Genomic DNA, 20,500 nt, shown 5'->3' with positions numbered 1-20,500 from the left:
CAGATAGAAGAAAGACAGCCAAGAAGGATATTGGGATTAACGGTATCAAACTCTGCCGAAAGGTCTAACAGTATCAAGGTGGCGTTGCCTCCTGCATCAGTCGGATGACGAATTTGCTCTGATGCCATGATTAGGGAGAGTTCTGTACAGTGGTGGCTACTGAAGCCAAACTGAGATGAGTCCAGGTGGCCATGTTCCTCAATGAAGGCTTTCAGTTGAGAATTAAGAGCATTCTCAATATTTTTTGCTGGGAACGGCAGGTAGGAAATGGGCCGGTAGTTGTGTAGGTTTGAGACATCCAAATTGGGCTTCTTAAGAAGGGGAGAATGGTGATAATGATGCTAATTTCCAGTGTAATGGAAAGTAGCTTGTGCAGCGTACTTGATTTAAAAAAATTGTAAGGTGTTGTGAAATGATTTCAGGAACTAGGCAAATAATTGTTGGAGGATATGGATCCAAGGGAGAAACAGATTGTATTAGTCATTAGTCTTAGCACTTGACTAGGGAAAAATAGGAGAAGGAGGACGGGGTCCCAGAGTCATTACCACACTTCCGGGAGAATGAAGGTTCTGTTGAACCTGCAGGGACAACATGGCCAGATTCAGTTGGCAGAACTCCTGGTGGGTCAGACCTGATTTGGGGATTGGCTGCAAAAAGGTTAAGCTTTCCCTGGAAAATGGACGCTAGGAAATTACAAACAAATTGACAAATGTTATTTTTATTTCCGGGGGGGGTCTAGTTAATTTTTTGACTGCAGAGAAGAGCTCTTTAGAAGCTATTTGTAGATTTTAATTTGTTAGTGAAATAACTGGTTCTTTCTTTGTATCAGATTTTAGTAAATGAAAAAAAGACTCCTTGTACTGTTCTTTATTTGAGGGGATCATAGTTAACCCTCCGTTTCCTTTGAAGCCTGAGGCAAGCCTACTTCTGTAGTCTCAGGTTTTCAGAAAACCAGGGTTCTGAAGGAGATGATCTTTAGTTTTTACGGGCGTTGAAAGGGACTAGTTGGTCTAACGCAGAGTCTATCCAGAGGTGATAGTAGGTGGCTACGTTGTCAATATCTAGGGAGGCTATTGGCAGGGAAGAAGCTAGTGTCCTTTCCAGAAGATTCGAATTGATGTTGCGCCACATTTGTTTGGTCATCCTGTAAAGCAAGGCTGAGAGTGACCTCTCAGAGAGCCCATTTTATTTATTTATTCATGAAACTTGTAAAGCGCGCAAATGCCCGAGGGCGTCTCGGCGCTGCGGACGTGACAGTGAAGAAGGAGGTTATTGATTAAATAGCCAGGTTTTTATTATTCTTCTGAATGCCACCAGTGTTTGGCAGGATCTGATCTCCAGGGGGAGGAAATTCCATATTTTTGCTGTTGAGACAACAAAACGTCGATCGCCCCAAGAAGCAGTTTTGGTCCTTGGCACTGACAGCAGGTATGCATTAGAAAAGCGAAGTGGCCTGTTGGGGGCATGAATGGCTAAAGAGTTTAGGAGAAATCGTGGTCCTAGGTTTCGAGAGGCTTTATAGGCAATGCACAGGGCCATAAACTTTATTCGGTTTCTCACCGCGAGCCAATGGTAGCTTTTGATTACGTGGGCAATGGGTTTAAATTTCGGGGTGTCTGACAACATTCTGGCTGAGGCATTCTGCACTGATTGCAGTTTTTGAATGACTTTTTGTTGAGCATTGACAAAGAGTCCGTTACAATATTCCAGGGCGGACATCACAAAGGCAGTAACCAGCGTTCTTCCGGAGTTCGGAGGGAGGTACGGAAGGATCTTTTTAATGATTTTAAGTTTGTAGAAAGAGGCAGAGACGATTGCATTCGCATGGGATGCAAAGGTCAGTCTATCGTCAAAGATAACTCCCAGGTTTCTTACCTTGGGGACAGGATTGGGTGGAGGACCGAAGTCTGAGGGCCACCAGGAGCTCGACCAATTCGGAGAGAGCTTACCAAAGATCATAACCGTCGTCTTATCCAAATTGAGTTTGAGGCAATTGTTGGCCATCCAGTTACTGATGGCCAACATGCCTTGCTGGAAGTTGGCTGCTGTCCTTTCTCCATTGTTTTTTATAGCCATAACCAGCTGAGTATCATCTGCGTACGATGTTAGGCCCATCCCATGTGACGTGATGACTCTAGCTAAGTGCGATACATAGATATTAAAAAGCATCAGACTTAGGGATGAGCCCTGAGGAACACCGCACGGTAACGTCATCTGGGCGGAGTGGAAGTTGCCCAATGTGACCGTCTGGGTACGATTAGAGAGAGAGGAGAGCAGCAGGTCTCTGGCTTTGTCCTGGATACCCATAGCAGTGACACGGTCGATCAAGATGTTGTGATCGACAGTGTCAAATGCGGCTGATAGATCCAACAGGATGAGAACTGCCGTCCCTCCTTGGTCAAGGATGGTTCTTATTTCATCTGATGCCTTGAACAATGCAGTCTCAGTGCTATGGCTCTTGTGAAAACCAAATTGGGTATCGTCCAGTTGTTGGTGGTCTTCAATGTATTGGGAGATTTGGGTATTCGTTAATTCATTAATTTTTCGGCCACTTTGGCAGCAAAAGACAGACTGGCGATAGGTCTGTAGTTTTTAGAGTCCTCAGGGTCCAAATGGGATTTTTTAGGAGGGGTTTAACAATGGTATTTTTCCAAATAGTCAGATAGATACCAATGCGAAACATAGAATTGTATATTTCTGTCAGTACGGGGGCTATGATTTCGGCCACTGGGGCAAGGACCATTGGCTGAGCCGGATTTAATAGCGGCCATGATGTTGATAACTTGGGGTGTACTAACCTTTTTTACAACTGCCCAAGGATGGGCTCAGGATTGTCTGCGGATGAGAGTATAATGGACTGGTGCTTGCGAGGGTAAAGGGATGTTTTGCGAAGTTTGTTGTGAAAGTTTTGTTACTACTTGGAAGAGTTGTTTGAGTTTTTCACACGTTCGATCTGTGAGGAGTAATATAAACTTTTTTCTTGAACAATCATAGTTTTGTATTTTGTTAGTTCAATTTTATAGAGAGTTTTTTCTTCAATAGTATATGACTTTCTCCAGTGTCTTTCCTGATTTCGGCATTTCTGCTTTTGGTCTCTAAGGGAATTGGTAAACCAGGGGGCAGATGGACTTTCGATTTGGTGGGCACTAGCTTATTCGTGGCGTTGGAGAGCCAGTTTGTGTATGCTATAGAGGCTATGTTAGGGTCATCTGGGACCTCAGGTTGTGAGGAAGACAAGAGCTCCAGGAGCTTTTGGCTGTCCAGATTTTTCCATGACTTGAACGTGGTGGTGGCATTCGTAGACCAGGTGAGGGGTAGGATTTATCGAGATGTTTTTGAGGTGGGAGAATACACCGTCGAGGGTGTGACCAGCCTCATGAGTACTCTCAGAGACCAATTGAGTGAGACACAATGACTCTAATCGGATAGTAAAATTTTGGTGTCTTTGTCAAAAGAGTTCTCTAAGGGGAAGTTGAAATCACCTAAGATCGTAGTGGTGTTTTCAGTTGCTAAGGACTCCACTATGTCATAGAAAGTGGTCAGAAATTGCGTCCTACTGCCCGGTGGTCGGTAGAGTAGGATACCTTTTAGACATTGCGAGGGGTTCAGATCAATAGAAAAATAGATTACTTCACAGATGGTGAGTGGGACTTGGCTTAGGAGGTCATAAGATTACTACGGTAGATTATGGCTAGCCCACCTCCTATTTTGGTGGCTCTATCCTGTCTTAGGAAGCTATAGCCCTCTGGGACAGCCACTATCAGATCTGGCTCTGAAGAGGGATTGGTCCATGTTTCAGTGACAAATAAAATATCTAATTAATGATTAATAATTAGGTCTGCTATCTCCTCTTTGTGCCTGCCCAGTGACCGGGCGTTTATAAGAGCAGCTACAATGATAATTGCTTTTTTATTATTAATCCGAAGGGGGGCGGTGGTTTCTATTCTGAAGTCAGTGTGTACTCTAAAGTGACAATGGGTGCAGGACTTGGTTTGTGAGTTGGGCAGTCCATCGAGTACGAACTGAGTGCATGAGCAACTTACAGATGGGCGAAGTTGAAGTAGGGCCATGCTAGAGTAGCATATCCTCGTGGCGGAGTGCTTTAGGCCAGGGGTTATGGCCCTGGGCCTGTTCCAGGCGCAGACGGGTTTGCCTGCTGCGCGCCTGCAGCGCGCACGCGCAGCGGAAGCGCGCTCTCTGTGCCCTAAATAGTGGAGATGGCGCCAGAGACAGGAGCGCTGACTCGGGCATGCGCCGGAAGTGGTGCAAATCTCCCGGCTCAGCCCTTCGAACAATCGGCACGAGCCGTGTCGGACCGGGGCCACGGGAGAATTTGCCTGCAGTGAGGTAGGGCAACCAGAAAATTAAGAGCAGCGAGTGATTTTTAAAAACAAATAGTATTGTGCAGAGTAAATACCTTTAGGCATGTGGCAGCTAGCGGCGTCTAGGAAGAAGCAGGCTGCCGCATCCACTGCGTGTGCGTGCTCTCTGTGCCCTAAATAGTGGAGATGGGGGCGTGGCCAAGATGGCGGAGTGAGTAGTCGCACTCTTCGCGAGCTCTACCGACCTTGAGCCCCTACGCCGCTAAATAGTACGGATCTCCACCCCCCCCATCTGCTGCTCACACCACGGTGGGCACGACGGCGCACCCCCGACTTGCCCAGGGGTCCAGTCGAACGCCGGAATTGTAGCTGAGAGGCGCCGGTGCTCGAGCGAGGGGCGGCACAGCGCGGTGGCGTGACCCACGGAGAACGTCCCCGGATGAAAAGTGGAGACCTGGACCCTAGCTGCAGCTGCCCGGATTGAAGCCCCGACGCCAGCAAACCAAGCGGGACTCTAGTGGAGCATCGGTCGAGCCCCCGAGCCAGGAGCGCGGCCGGCCTCGGCTGTTACGCGAGGCCGGGGACGCGGCCTGCGACCAGAGCGCCCGGGCCTCGGCCCAGGAGATCCTTGCTCGACGGAAAGAAGCGTGTCAGTGACCGCCTGCAGCAGCGGGTGCAGCGAGGGCAGTGGGCCGGGGACCACGATAGCGCTGCACACGTGGAGAGCGGCGGCCCAGAGATCGGGCCCACGGAGAGACTCAAGGCCTACATTGCGGAGGCGGCTTGCCTGCGCCCCCGGTCTGGGGGAGACCAGGAATCGAACTAGGCGGTGAGCGGAGGGCCCGACGGGTGTGGCTGGCAACCCCATCCTCCATCCCCCAGACGGCGGATCGTAGGCCTACGAACCGGCCAGTAGCCGCCAGCTAGCCCACGTGGAGGGCGGCTTGCTTCCGGGCCTGGAGGACGGCGCTCTCGAGTTTCGCAGGAGAGCCCCACGGGCTCACACAGGTGCGTGGCCCGGCACAGCAGAGAGGGGCGGAGTGCTGCAGAGGCCGAAAGAAGGGAGCCGCCGACGACGGCTGGTGAAGGAGGTGGTGGAGCGCAGCGACGTACGACCGGGGCCCGTGGCCCGGAGCACCTCCAGGGCCCCCTAGGCCGATTCAGGTACAGCAGGCCTGCAGGTGGGGATCGCACGGGGCCTGCAGCGTGGAAGACTGACAAGGGCTCCCGGGAAAGCTGGAGCCTCGTGGGGAACTTGAGCAGTCCCTGACTGAACGGCAGCCGGAGTTGTAGGGCCTGGGAGGCCGTAGCGGCGGCATAGACGACCTCGGCCCGAACCGCATCCGGCTGACTGTCTCGCCACGTGGGGGGCCGGCGCGTGAGGGGGCCCACCTTGCCGTGATTGCATCTGGAACGTGCACCGGAGGGTGGGGAGAAAAGCCTATCTCCTGCTGCACCTACTGATGCGAGCGGACGACGGGATTGGTGAAAGGGATCTCCTCCCGGTGTGCAGTGCCTCTGACTTTCCTTGCCTACTGTCGGGAACTGGAGAGCGACCAAGGCTCACACGGGTAAGGCCTGCCTCAGCAATGGCTGGCAACAGAGGACCCAAGAAGGGCGATCGAACACTTCCAGAAATGATGAACAGAGGGGCGACGAAGCAGGACAAAGGGCAACATTCCCCGGGCCCTTCCCGAAACTTGGTGGGAGCTAGTGATGGCGAGCCCCCGGTCACCAGGTCCTTTCTGGAGTCTCTCTTCAGCTCCCTAAGGGACGACTTTCAGTCACTCAAACAGGAGGTCGCCGGAGAGGTCCGAGAGGTGCGGCGAGAGGTCGAGAGCCTGGGGGAGAGGGTGGCCACGGTGGAGGAAACAGAGCATGCCAGAGATGAAGAGATCGCACATCTACAACAGGAAGTGCTGCTCCTACGAGATCAACAGTTGGACCTCCAGGCACACTCTGAGGACCTTGAAAACCGGTCCCGCCGGAACAATATCCGTGTCCGGGGTGTGCCGTTGCAGGAAGAAGGGGAGGATGTGGCTGGATACTTGCAAGGCATGTTCAGGGTCGTGCTGGGTGAATCGGAGGACTTCCCCATAAGGATCGACAGAGCACATCGAGTGGGACTGGCGCGCCGATCCACAGCGCCCCCGCCAGATATATTGGCCTTCCTGCCGGACTTCCCGCTTAAAGAGAAGATCCTCCGGGCGGCACGGAAACCGCAACAACTGCAGTTCCGGGGACACCCAGTTGCACTCTACCAGGACTTATCCACGATCACGCTTCAGAAGCGAAGATCATTCAAAATAGCGACAGACTTTTTGAGGACCAATGGAACACAATATTCGTGGGGTCATCCCTTTCGGCACGTCTTTCGGTGGAACGGCGTCTTGAATCAACTTTGATCCCTTCAGGACACCAGTGAGGTGTTGGGGATTACCGCGACAGACGATGAGGCCCACACTCCTCGACGTAGGCGAATCACCAGAGAGGGCTGGCAGAGGATCCCTGATCGACGATCCTCGACTGCCTCTGTTAGACCGGACTCACCCACTATCCGGGCCGGCATGAACGGCGCACTACGGGAGGCGGCTGGGGACACTGCCCCGACTGAGGTTGCTCTGACGGCCTGAGAAGCTTTCGAACTTGGTGCGAGAGTATAGGCCAGTGGCACGTGATGCGGAGATCTTACACTTAACTCAGATGGAACTCCGGGGGGGGGGAGATCGACACAGCCTACACGGAAATGCAGGTTTGGGGGTTCGGGGGAGGGGTGTGGTGGCTGGACGTCCACTAAAGTACACTTTCCACAGACCTGTCCGCTGAGGACTAGACTGGGACAATGGGGGTTTTGGAACTGTTGGCGGAGGGGGGTGGAGGGGAGGAGGGGGATTGGGGAAGTTGTGGGTTGGGGGGATAAGTTGGAGGGGGGGATTTGGGGGGCTTTGTCCAGTGCACTATGCAGGTTCTGGTAGCTTCATTGGCGCTCAAGCACCTTGCCTCGCTCGTGCGGGGACTTACGGCTTTTGTCTATTCCTTCTCCGATGCCTTCTGACACCTTTAAGGTAGTGACCCTGAATGTCAGGGGCCTGAACAATCCGGTCAAACGGAGAGCTGTGCTGTCTCTCCTGGAGAACACGAATGCGGACGTGTGCCTCCTCCAGGAGACACACCTGCTTGCGCGAGACACACACACAGACTACGCTCCCATAAATTCCCGACGCAGTTCTTTTCTTCCTGTTCCACTAAGACGGCGGGGGTGGCGATTCTGGTAGCTAGGCACTTCAAGGGGGACATCCTTCACAAACTCACGGAGCACAAAGATCGGCTGTAAGCATATCGGTTTAGGATCGGAGGTATTCCTTGCACGGTTGGGTCCCTGTACAGCCCTAACGAACAGCAAGAACGCTTCCTGCAATCGGCCCTTGTAGAGGTTACCGCCTCGCAGGATCGACACATTATCCTCGGCGGAGACTTTAACATGGTTTTTGATTCGGCCATGGACAGGTCGGCGCAGCGTTCTCCGCAAGTCGGGGAGTTCTCGGCCGGTTGCAGGGCACAGCTGTCGGAGGTGGACTTACTTGATCTCTGGCGACACATGCACCCCACAGACAGGGAATACTCCTACTATTCCCACGCACACAAAACGTATGCGAGGTTGGACCACCTCCTGGTCACATCCCCGGTGCGGGCACTGGTCTCGGAGTCAGACATGGGGGTGCTGTCGTTGTCAGACCATGCCCCGGTCTCGGCCACTCTGTGCCTGCCCCCGACGGCTAAGCCCCCCAGAACTTGGCGCCTCCGTGATACCCTGCTTCACAGGAAGGTGGTGGTGGACAGAATTGAGGGCGCGATCCGGGAGTATTTGGCCCACAACGATAACACCGACACCACCCGCGCGACGCAATGGGCGGCCTTGAAAGCAGTCCTCAGAGGGGAATTCTTAGCAATCTCCTCGGCCGAAAACAAAGAACGGCAGGCCAAGAGGGAGGAGCTCACCCAGCGGGTCCGCGAGCTAGAGCTGATGCATCGCAGGACAGGGGCCCCCAGAATCTGGCGGCAACTCAAGGAAGCGAGGAAACTCCTGGCGGCCCTGGATTGGGATCGCGCGGAGCATGCGGCCCTCCGCTTGCGCCATACCTATTATACCGGTGGAGACCGTTGTGGCAGATTGCTGGCCAACAGGCTCAGAGCAGCGCACCAAAATCAACTGGTGAAAGAGATCTCTGACCGCTCAGGTACACGGAGGACGCCCACATAGCGGCTGAATTCCGCAGGTACTACGCGGACCTCTACGCTGGAGACCCTCCCGATGACACTGCGACGTCCGCATATCTGGCCTCTGTCACACTTCCCTCTCTGGCTCCCTCACAGGCGGAGCACCTGGATCAGGATATCCGAATAGAGGAGGTGGTTTCGGCCATCGCCAGGCATAAGCACGGCAAGGCGCCAGGCCCGGACGGGTATACCTCGCTTTTCTACAAAACGTTTTGCACTACATTAGCCCCAATTCTCGCTCGCCTTTTTAACTCATTCGCTGCTCCAGGGGCAATTCCGCCTGACCTCCTGCGAGCCTCCCTCACGGTTATACCCAAACCGGGGAAGGACCGGAAGCATTGCGGATCGTACAGGCCCATATCCCTTTTGAATGTAGATTTGAAACTGTACACAGGGATCCTAGCGGCCCGCCTAGCTCCCCACCTGCCTAGTCTCATAGACCCAGATCAGGCTGGTTTTGTCCCGGGGAGGCAGACGGTGGATAACACCAAGAGAATTGTCCACCTCCTGGAAAAGGCGTCCCGGATCCCAGGGGAGAGAATGATGCTGGCGGTGGACGCCGAGAAGGCGTTCGACCGGGTACACTGGCCCTATCTTGAACGGGTCCTGATGAAGGCGGGTATAGGGGACAAGTTCCGATCCATGATTCTTAATTGCTACAGGCTGCCGACTGCGGTGGTTCGCGTGAATGGTTATAACTCGAGGAGCTTCAACATCGAGAGGGGCACCAGGCAAGGGAGAATTCTGTGTTCAGCCTCCCTTATTTATTATTATTGATTTTCTTTGAGGCATGACTGTTCTAAATATATGTACAATTAATTGTTTTATTGTGTAAAAATTTGGCTGTAGTTTGGTCTTGCTGACCTTTTCCTAAGTTCTTGTCTTTCCACTATCCCAGCACTACCCTCCCCACTTCCACTATCATAGGGGCATACTGAAAATGTGATTCAATATGTATTGTGTTTTATGAATAACTCATACCAAAACACGTTGTGAATAAAAACAATGTTGTTATAAGTATTTGTGTATCCATTTATATCTTTGTTTGTAAGTTGTGCATATTGCAAATTTTTATCTGGGGCCATTTTGTTTGTATCAATCCGTCGCCCAGGTCCCAGTGACTCCTTGGGTTAACCCGTGTTTGTGTAACATGGTATGACCAAAAGGCTGCACTGGTGAAGTTCCAACCACGGCAGAATATGTGGATTTGGGAGCCTGTGGCTCCTAGGGGCCTGCAAACAAGAGTGAAGAAAGGAAGAAGAGAGTGAATTTCTCCCTGATCTCCTCTCTCACAACCCTAAAGATGGGTCATTAGAAGGAGTTGCCTTTCAGAAACCCTTTCTGCCAAACAGCAACTGACTGCAGGCATGTCCTGCAAAAGAATGCTGACCTCATCTCTTTGAACCCTGGTTAGACAAGCTGGATGTGGACATTGGGGACAGCCTACCAGTCAAAATTAAAATCTAGAGGCAGTCTGACCGAGTCATAGCCAAACAGCTGAAGTAAGCAAGATGCTGGAATTGGGAGTCAATTAACCCTCTGAAAGCAGAGCTGAGGTTTTATGTAGACTACAGAGGCCTCAAGGAAGTAACCAAAACAGATGCACATCCTATTCCTAGAGCGAGCTGATGAGCGGACAGGTTGGCTGCCAAATTTCTCAGTAGCTTCAATTTGACATCAGGGTTCTGGCAAACATGGTCTACCCCAGGACCAAAAGAAAGTCAGCGTTCTCGACCCCAGATGGGCACTATTAGTTAATTTATGCCCTTTGGATTAAAGAATGCCCCAGCCACCTTCCAGAGGATGGTGAATAAAGTCCTTGCTGGGTTGGAAACATTTAGTGCAACATATCGGGACGATATTGCGGTCTACAGTTCCACTTGGGAGGATCACCTGGTCCACATTGGGAAGGTCCTGTAGGCTCTACATGCTGCAGGACTCACCAACATAGCAAGCAACTGCCAGATAGGGCAGGGCACAGCAGTATACTTGGGCCACCCTGTAGGTTGAGGCTAAGTTCAACCTTTACAGCTCAGGATCCAGACAATTCTGAAGTAGGAACCTCCAAAAACCCAGTCAGGGCCTGCCTTGGCTTACTTGGGTACTACAGGAGGTTCCTGATGGGGGTAGGGAACCAAGGTGGCACCCCTCACAGAACTTACCTCCAAGAAAATAAACTTGACTGCCAGTGAGCTGTCAAAAAGGCTTTTGACACCCTGAAAGAAGTAATGTGTTCAGCCCCCAGTCTTAAAGCTCCAGATCATTCAAAGCAGTTCATAGTGCAGAATGAGGTCTCTGAACATAGGATTAGGGGGTATTTTCCCACACCAATGACGATGGTCATGATCAGCCTGTTGCCTTCATTAGCAGGTGGTTACTCACCAGAGAGCAGCATTGAGAGGCAAGCCTTTGATGTGGTCAGGTCTCTAATTTAAATGAAGAGATCTGGTATTAGGGACCTGGATAGTAGGCACGAAGTGAACTTCTGTCAAAATTTCATCAGACACCAGGCAAATAGTGGGGGTAACCATGTCAAGGAGTGGCACTTTCGAACAGAAAAGCATTGGTGCGTAAAGACACACTTAAGTGAACATTTTACTTACCTGTAAAAATCAATATTTAAAAAAATACCTTACTCGATAACGAAGTTCTCAGTGTCTAAATGTATGTAAAAATATGACTTATTTTTCAAACTAGGTCAAGGATTTATTCTCGAGTGTGTGTCTCATTTATTGCCTCTGTGAGTACAACAAATGCTTCTGATAAGCCTAAACTGCTTGCCAACACTACCACTAAAGAGACCATTAAGTGTTACCATTTTTGCCTCTATGAACTAGAAAGGGTTGCCTGGAGTCTTTACACAGTGTACCTCATTTTGGTACACTATATACAAAGCCAGCTTCCTACATAGACCGCTAAATTCTATCAGTATTCATTCGAAAAGTCATAACCCTTTCAAGCAGGAAAGGGGAAAGGAGATAACTGAAACTTACATAGTTTTGTGTGCATTGGTGAAGTAAAAATGATTTCGAAACACACGCAAATCTGGATCTGTGCAGGTGATTACTTCATTTTTCCAGGTAACTTGGAAAATAGTGTCCCCTTCACACTGCAAGGTAAGCAAAGATTGTTGAATTATATAATTAAGGCTCCCGGTTTTCCGTTTAAACAGATTTTTACTTATAAAGACAGACAGAAAACATTTTTTCCCTTTGTCTGCATTTATAAATATGAACGGAAAAACACTGAGAAACCAGATTCAGACAATCCTGCGGAGCATCCGTGCTCCTGCCCAGGGTTGCCTAATCTGTTTCATAGAGGAATGCAGCTGCCCTCTGCACATGAAAGGCGCCTTACTAAGGGGCCAGACTCGTGGTGTAGCCATCCTAGGCTGGCGCGCTTTCCTAGTGGGGAGTTCATTGCTTTACAGGGTGTGCATTTTCACAGCCCCATTGTTCTTCAGGTAGCGTAGGCTGTGAGGGGGGTCAATGTGTCTGTTAAAACTAACTGCTACAGCATCGGAATGTATTCACAAGACTGTGCAGCCGATGCCGAACCATCTGCTGCAAGTTGAATTTAATTGGTGTGCACAATGTGTTTCTGTTGTGACTTTGATGGCCATCTAGGATGAGGGTGGATGGCAGTTTCAGGAATGTTTTCTGGTGCCACTAAAAAGCACACCCACATTTGCATTGAGGTCGCTGCATCGGCAAAGCCTCATGTGATTCTAGGCATATCACTTAATTTCCACATGCCTGTAAAGAATGCATATGATCAGATGAAATTCAGCTGGCCCTCCGGTAAAGTGCTCCAAGACCTTTGTGTCGAGTTCCGTTGTTCTGCGAGTTTGCTCTTGGGGGAAATGTTTCCTATGTTGAAACAATGCATTTCGCACCCTCCTCCTACCCTCAAAAATATAAACACTCCCCTTAGGTTTTAGCAATTTATAAACAGATTTATCATGGTGTATGCTGGAAAATAATGATCTCTTCCTAGAAGAAAATTCCCCCAAAAAGGATTCTTATGTAGGTCTAAATCCCACCAAAGTTGTTCTGCAATGAAGAAACAGATTGGGTTGCTCCTCCAAAGACACAGCTTGACATTTGACCTCTATTTTTGAATGCACAGCAAATGTGAATAGATAAGAAAAAGATTTAAAAGCCCTGTTCACAGAAACGGTGTTGTATCCTTCCCTATGGTGTATAGCACCACAGTAAAGGTTTCTTAATGCAAGTTACTCAAGGTCTGTTCAGGCCAATGCTCACTTAAAATTATTTTGGCAAAGTTTTCAGATGAATGTATTTTGTTTACCTAATTTGAGGGATATATAAATATATCTAAGCTTACATAACACCCGAGTGCAAGTCTGCAGTGTCCGTTTGAATAAATGTGAAAAAATACTAGCTGCAGCGTCTTCTTTTGCTTGCAACAAAAATTAATGTGGACAGATAAAATTATCAAAAAATAAATATGGATAGATACGAACGGAAATGTTAAACAAATAAATACCATAAAACCGGGAGCCCTCATTATAATTATTTACATTCAAATGATTGTTTACACAATTTTGCAGTGATGTACATGACAAAGAAATATTACATATCCATTTAAAATATGTAGTTGCATAAAAAATAAACACAAAACAGATACTGCCATGAAACATTTTGAGCACCGCCATATGGAAAAGTGTCAAAAGATCATAAGGAAAAATGACATTAATAGTAGTAGAGGGGGGAATGTAACAGCAGTCCTCCGATTGTTATGGAAGTTAGGACTAATATGTCAATAATATGGGGGTTCTTGGGAGGCTGAATGATTGAATCAGAGCATAGGGTTCAAATCTCCTACAGTTATAGCCTGAATGCTTAACGAATCTTTAAAATGTCAGTTCTGCACAATGGATTATCCGTCGACACATTTCGAGTTTTTGTGTACTTGGGAGTCCCTTTATAACTAGGACACAGTGGCATCTTCTACTACTGTAGAGTGACCAATTCTTACATCAATATTCAATGATCCAACCCTGTCCAGCTGGACATCTGGACTGCATTTCATGCTGCCACTAATGTAGGAACTCCTGGGGTATTTTGGCATCATAGGTCCAGCCTGACCCAAATTGGATCTGGAGTTTAAGTGTTGTCCTATCTGGTAGCCACTTTTAGTTAATACCTCTAGTTCCCTTGAAATTGTAAGAACACAAAATTGTTTGTGTTATCATTCAATAGGTTTTGGTTAAACAGAAGGATGCTATGGGCATTCTTTGAGTGGGCTTTCAATACCACAATCGTGGAGCAGATTTTCAAAGTAAAATGCTGTAAGTACTACTGGGGTGAAAGGTATTCTTTTAGCGCTATCAACAGAATCATATTAGTTTTACTAAAGAAGCACAGACATTAAGTAGGTTTTTACCATGATCCACCAACCAGGCCATACACAAGGTATTTAACTTCTCATCGAAGAACTCAACCCCCTGCAAGGAAACCAAACATTCATTAATCGACAGCTACTGGGACAGAAGGTGAAACATAGTTCATGATTTACAGAGGTTTAATATTGGCACGTATGTAAGCTATAAAGATGTTTACTGTTGAAATCATATTTCTGGTGCCGGATATTAACTTGGGCTTAACACCCAGGAGAAGACAGGCGCCATCAAACAAATTGCTCTGGTTGTCATAAAAGACATTGTTCTATGCCTTTACACTTCAATAAACAGGGTAGTCAAGAATGCACTTTCCAAAAGGACTCCTTCCACTCCTCTTAACAGATCACCATATAAAAACCAACAGGACACAGTTTCAAGAATATGGCTGCAGTAATGTATACAACCCATTTTAACAAAAGACTAATACCTCAGACAATTCAACGTGAAGCAAACAGACCCCACATGTATTCAATCATGTACCGCCCTATTCTAAACATGATACTATACACGCCACTTGCAGCAGATGATGAAATGCATGAATCTGCGTCGTATTAAAAAATTTAAAAAAACATCCTACACCACAGGATTGGAGTACTTGCCCATCTATGGTGAATATATCCCTACTTTACAATCCACCTCCCCTTAAAAACATGTTGCTCCACTTAAACCTGCAACGCATTGGGAAATTATCAAGAACCAAGGCAGTACCTTGTGACCTTTCAGTTAAAAATTGCTTCCTTATTTGCCACACAAGAGCCTAAAACATTTTAGTGTATCACAAGTGCTGAATTAGTTGATGTAAGACTTTTTTGGCCTCTTACCAGTTGGCCTGCTAGCAGAGGCATGTATTCAATAATGGCCAATCTGACTCTCCACTTAGCGTCCTCTGCCAACTCCACGATAGCAGGCAGCAGGGACTGCGAGAGCTGTCGGATCCCAATCACCTCGTTCACACAGTCTAGGTTGGAGATAATGTTGAGTCTCACCTCGGGACACTAACAAAGAAGCAGAAAGTTATGAGTGTGTAAAGGTCTTCCAATGGTTTTATTATTTTAATGTATTTATAACATGCCTTCATCAAAAGCTAAAGGAAAGAATCGCACACAAAAAAAGCAATGAACAGAGGAAAGTTATGGTGTAGCACACTTATAGGGTAATTAATACAAGAAATAGTGGAACCAGACAGAGGAGAGAGCATTACAGACTCTGTTCCAAGACACAGCTTTACATTTCTTACCACAGGGATAGATAAAGTGTATACAACATAAAGGCCTACCAAGCTAAGAACTGTAATAGCCACAATTCCAATATGGATGAGCCATTAAACCGCTGATCACATTTTCTGATCAGGGCTCGAAAAATCCAAGAAATGGTACTAGTCCTGCAGGACTAGTACCTTAAAAAATGTCCACGACCTAACTGCAACCTACTTGACCTCCGTCTCTGAAAGCGGAGCAAATGTGACAAAATAACAAGATTTAAAGACATCTTTATTGCTCATTAACTTTGTGAGCAATAAAAATGCCTTTAAATCTTGTCACATTTGTTCCGTTTTCACAGATAGAGGACAAAAGTTGGTTTGTTTTCCTACTCGCCAGAAAGGGCGAGTAGGACCTAAAAACAGCTCTACCTTGTTAAATTTAGCTCGACTATGCGAGCGGTCGAGTGGAATTTGAGCCCTGCTGATCTTTAGTCGTGTCTATATTGCACTGAGAAACATACACTGTGTTCTTAGCTATATTACAAAGCTGCTGCTATGGAAAAAAGTAACTAGTCAGTTTATAGCCGGATTTCACTATTCCATGGTGCAAAGTTTTTGCTTCTTGCAAAACCACTTCACAGAACGCATGCTGAAGGGAGGCTCGGAACACAGCCTGAAACAGTGACATCAACAGTTTAATGTGAATGGTACCTAGTGCTCAAGGAGGAGTAAGGGCTTCCAAGAAAGGAAATACTTTAAGTACAGCTAATTATGTGACTGCCGATCACAGGAACTTCTCTACTCACCTCATCTTTGAGCTGTGCCAGAAACAGTGGGAGCAGATGTTCAATGGTGTTATCTTTGCCTAGAATTGGAGATAGCCCCATGATGACCGAAGCAAGAGCAGACTTCACGTGCTGATTGGCATCTGAAACAAGTTCCTAAATAATACAAGAGAGGAAAGAAGGTTGGAGGTGAATGAGAAAGGAATGCTTTCTGGCAAAGGGCCATGGAAAATAACTCCAAGAACACAAATTACGGAGCTTCACAACCATCTCTACACTTACAGTCCGGTTTTTTAGCACCACCAGAAGTCAGAAATAGGCTTTCAAACATACAAGAATTAAGCAATTGAATGCTAAATTTGTAGGCACCAAAATTACACTACCAAGCATAATGAGGAGTTGGCCAGACAAACTTGTGATTCTGATCACTGATGTTCTGAACTGAAGGACACAGGAACAGAAAAGTCTCCTTGCCTGAATGCTGCATTCAAAACACCTACCTTCACACATGGTAAAATCTGTGTCATGATGACATTTTCACGGCAGTCAGCTGATAAATTCTCACAGAATTCTGTGAACACAAATTGGAGAATGCCAGAGTTACTGGAATAATCAGACTGTGCTATTCATGTTAAGGAGTAATTATATTAAGTTTCATATCATTGCAGGAGGCATGTGGACTTCTCTAAGAATTTGTTCAAGAATGTAAAGAAAGGTCAGCATCATAAAGGTACTCCAGACACATCAAAGGAACAAAAGATGGAGACAAAATATTAATTTAATGGGATCATGAAGGAAACAAGCGGTAGTAAACTTTTGTGAGAGATTTGTGGGTAAGGGTCTTCAGTGGATTCTCTTTGAACAACATTTACAAATGTTAATAACAAGAATGAAGGAGTTTCTACTGCGATAGTGAGTTACATGCCTTATGAAAAGACAAATGGAAAAAAGGGGGAGCTTGAGAATTGGGCAACCTCCAAGTATAAGCAAATCAAATAAACAGAGAAATATGAGGCATCAAACCAAAATTCAATGTTTTTAAATGCAAGGGGATAAAGTCATAATTCAGAGCGCCGGCAGACAGTGTCCAAATACAGTTAAATTCAAATTCTTATCCTTGAAAACCTGCTCCCTCCAACACTACCTCTAAGTGCTTGGAGAAATATGTGGCACAGACAAAAGATAGTATACAGAAATATGCATCTTGCGCTTGGTAAAGCCAGGGGACCCAACATCTTAATCACTGCTTTCATTAATTTGTTGGTTTTCACTCCAGAATAGGCAAGCCTCCTTTATTCATGCAGGTATTATTTGCTTGTCTCTAGAAAACCAAAACTAAAACCATTTGCCTTACTGGAACAAAGGAAAGATAAATTTGGTGATTCTAATATGTTCTGATAAATTGTAATGGAGCTTCAACTTCATCTTAAATGTTATTATCTGTATGGGATACAAAAGAAGCAGCTTCATGAGAAAATGTGGTTCAATGCCTTTTTCTAGGCATTTGGTCTAAATGCATGTCAATCTGAGCAAAGAAGATGACACCTTGAATATGCAATGACAGTATCTGTAGGCCTATAGGCCCGGTAAATCAGCTGCAGTACTCATAAGACTAAAAAGGCACACCCTGAAAGTCCTACAGCTTGTTTTAGGAATGCTATTTAATACTTTTCTGCATTGAATCAAGAATGAATTGGTTTTCTGTCCCAAGTAATACTGAGGTGCTTGCAGTTTTCCACAAACCACCTTTCTCATTATGCTGTATTTCACATTCAGAGTAAGATGACTGTGCAAAGAGGTGCTGTCACATCACTGCTGAGATGATCGCAAAGCATGGTTGCAGAGACCCGGATTTCATCATCAGCAAGAATTGTTCATGATTGATTCAAAGAAGAAAAATGAAACAGTAGGCAACATTTTTGTAAAAACAAATGAGGAGCAGGTGTAGCTTTTTTACGGCATGCGCAAAACGTGCTGCGGTCCATGAGCTAAGAGGCCAAGTCACCTTATATATTAAAAACTATGAAAATGCCTCAGGATCGCTAAAGTAGCATTTCATTTGAGGTTTAGTCATTAAACATGGAATGGTCATGTGTGAAGTGTCTAAAATCACAGCACAGATTCTCACCTTTAACCTTGTGGGACGCAGCAGCACGGACTTCAGCCTCACAATCCTTCATCAGGTTCTGAAAGGCTGGCACAAGGTCTGTTTTTGTTATCTCTGGACCAACAGCTTTTTGAAGCTAGAAGTGCAAAAGAGATTTTATGGCAGTTTCTTAAACAATTTCTTGAAATTGTTAAATGAGCAAAACACTCCAAGAGAAATGAAGATGGTTACATATTGAAATAAGTAACGTTTCCCTGCTTTTATGTTTCAAGCCAGACCAGCATATTTCAAATTGGCAATAAAAAAACATCACTTGTCACCCCACAAAACACATGCACAATGTAGAATAAAGGTATTTTCTGTTTCACTTTGGGGAAATTCAGAATATTCACACAACTACAAGTACCAAAGATATAACAAAGAAAGAGGATGGAATGACTGTATAGAAAATAGTTAGCTAGTTAGGGCTGCCTCACAGGGGGAGGGGGGGGGGGGGGGGGGGGGTTAAGGGGGGGTTAAGTGGGGGCTGGACCAGTGGGGAGCGCGGGGTCACAACTGCTCAGATGCCTTTGTTCAGGCTCATGCAGTGCCAGGTAACCTCAGTGGTAGTAGGTTGTGGGGGGTGGGTGGGTTCTGAGGGGGGGGGGGGGGGGGGGGGGGGGGGTTGGCACTTCGGGGTCTAGCTTTATTTTTTTAAGCAAAACAGCTATTATTTATAACTGCGTATAGCTACAATTAACATCTGCGGCCTCAACGATCTTAAAAAATGGAAGGAATACCGCAGCGGGGCTTTGCTTATTAAAGGCCGATGTTATCTGTATGCAGGAAACGCATACCGAAAGAGCTCCAATATATTTATTGGAAACACTTAGGTACACATTAGTATGGGGCCACAACACAAAATTCACGGACAAGTGGGGTAGCAATATTGACAACTAATCGTTCTGTTCAATTCATCCGAACCTCAGTCGATCAGAACGCCAGGTGGCTAATCACAGAATGTTGTAGAGACAATGTGGACCCACTCACTATTTGTACTATTTATGGAAGCACCTTAGATGACTCAGCAGTATTCGATTATATAAATAATGAATTCGCTGCCTGGCCACAACCCCTAATTATCTGCGGAGATTTTAATATAAATTTGCCTGCCAATCAAAATATAACCATTGATAATGACTGGATCTATAGTGGCCGGAAACCAAAAGTATTTAGAGCACTGAAGACACTGTCACAATCAGGCACTTTCAGATATCTGGTATTGGCAGAACCCCAAGGACCCTGGCTTCACTTTTTTTTTTCTTATGCACACAATAAGCATGCAAGATTAAATTTTATACTAGCACCTTACACTATTCTTCATGCTTGCTCTATTGATAAAGCCCCACGTATATTGGCAGACCATAATCCCCTAGTGGTAGAACTTAAAGAGATAGTGTCTCAGAATATGGGCATGACCAATTGGAGCTTTGAAAGATCCCCACTTTCTAACGAAGAATACTGTGAACATATGAGGATATGGATTCCCCAATTTCTTAATGAGAACATAGGGAGTGTAGGGGTCGAAGTGGTGTGGGATACATTGAAAGCAGGAATACGGGGAGAGACACTTAGCTTTTAACCATCTCTGAATAAGAAAAAGCGCCAATCGCAAAATGATATGCAGGGTAGATTGGCCGCTGCAGAAGCAGATTTGATTACAGTGCTCCAGAATGGGGTTGACTACGTGGAAGCACAGGCAAAAGTGATGGTAGCCATCCATTATGGAGACAATAGCGAAAAGAGCTGCAGATAGACTAGCAGCATGGTGGGAGAAAGCATACGAGTGTAGTGAGCAGGTCGGGCATCACCTCACAACTACAGCTAGACAAAAAGCCACATGGAACATAATAGCAACAAGCATTTGCAATGCAATAGGTCTCGCATTAATTAAGTTTGCGCTATTGGCATTGCTAAATATTGCAACACCAATTGCAACAAAAGTCTATAAATTATAGGCCAAAAAAAACTATTTATTTTTGTAGCAATGGTGGCATGCTGCGCTTTAGATTAATATGTTTAAAAGTAAAGTGCGCCATACTAAGATTGCTACAATAGTTAATTGTGGATGCGTTAACAATTGATGTATTCACTGATGGCTGGTGGAGTGTGTGCCAGTAGAAACTGTGCACTGATGGCTAGTGGTGTGCGTGCCTGGTGGAAGTGTGCACTGCCGGCTGGTGGTGTGTGTGACTGGTGGAAGCGTCCACCGACGGCAGGTGGTGTGTGTGCCTGGTGGAAGCGTGCACTGACAGCTGGTGGTGTGTGTGTGTGTGCCTGGTGAAAGCGTCAACTGACGGCTGGTGGTGTGTGTGTGTGTGTGTGTGTGTGTGTGTGTGTGTG

General features: G+C 46.7%; 1 protein-coding gene across 2 annotated transcripts in view; it reads right to left on the bottom strand.

Moving 5' to 3' along the window:
• Window positions 1-20,500, bottom strand: part of LOC144770737 (uncharacterized) — a 214,967-nt gene that overhangs the window by 128,362 nt on the left and 66,105 nt on the right. For both annotated transcript variants that reach the window (XM_078655478.1, XM_078655479.1), the window contains exons 7-11: window positions 18,140-18,254; window positions 16,512-16,582; window positions 16,033-16,167; window positions 14,847-15,020; window positions 14,010-14,070 (exon numbers count right to left, since the gene is read on the bottom strand). In XM_078655478.1, coding sequence (XP_078511604.1) covers window positions 14,010-14,070; window positions 14,847-15,020; window positions 16,033-16,167; window positions 16,512-16,582; window positions 18,140-18,254 — 556 coding nt within the window. The remainder of the gene's footprint in view (window positions 1-14,009; window positions 14,071-14,846; window positions 15,021-16,032; window positions 16,168-16,511; window positions 16,583-18,139; window positions 18,255-20,500) is intronic.

Source organism: Lissotriton helveticus, chromosome 7 (genome assembly GCF_964261635.1).
Source record: "Lissotriton helveticus chromosome 7, aLisHel1.1, whole genome shotgun sequence".
Lineage (NCBI taxonomy): Eukaryota > Metazoa > Chordata > Amphibia > Caudata > Salamandridae > Lissotriton > Lissotriton helveticus.
This window is presented reverse-complemented; position numbering and strand designations above follow the sequence as displayed.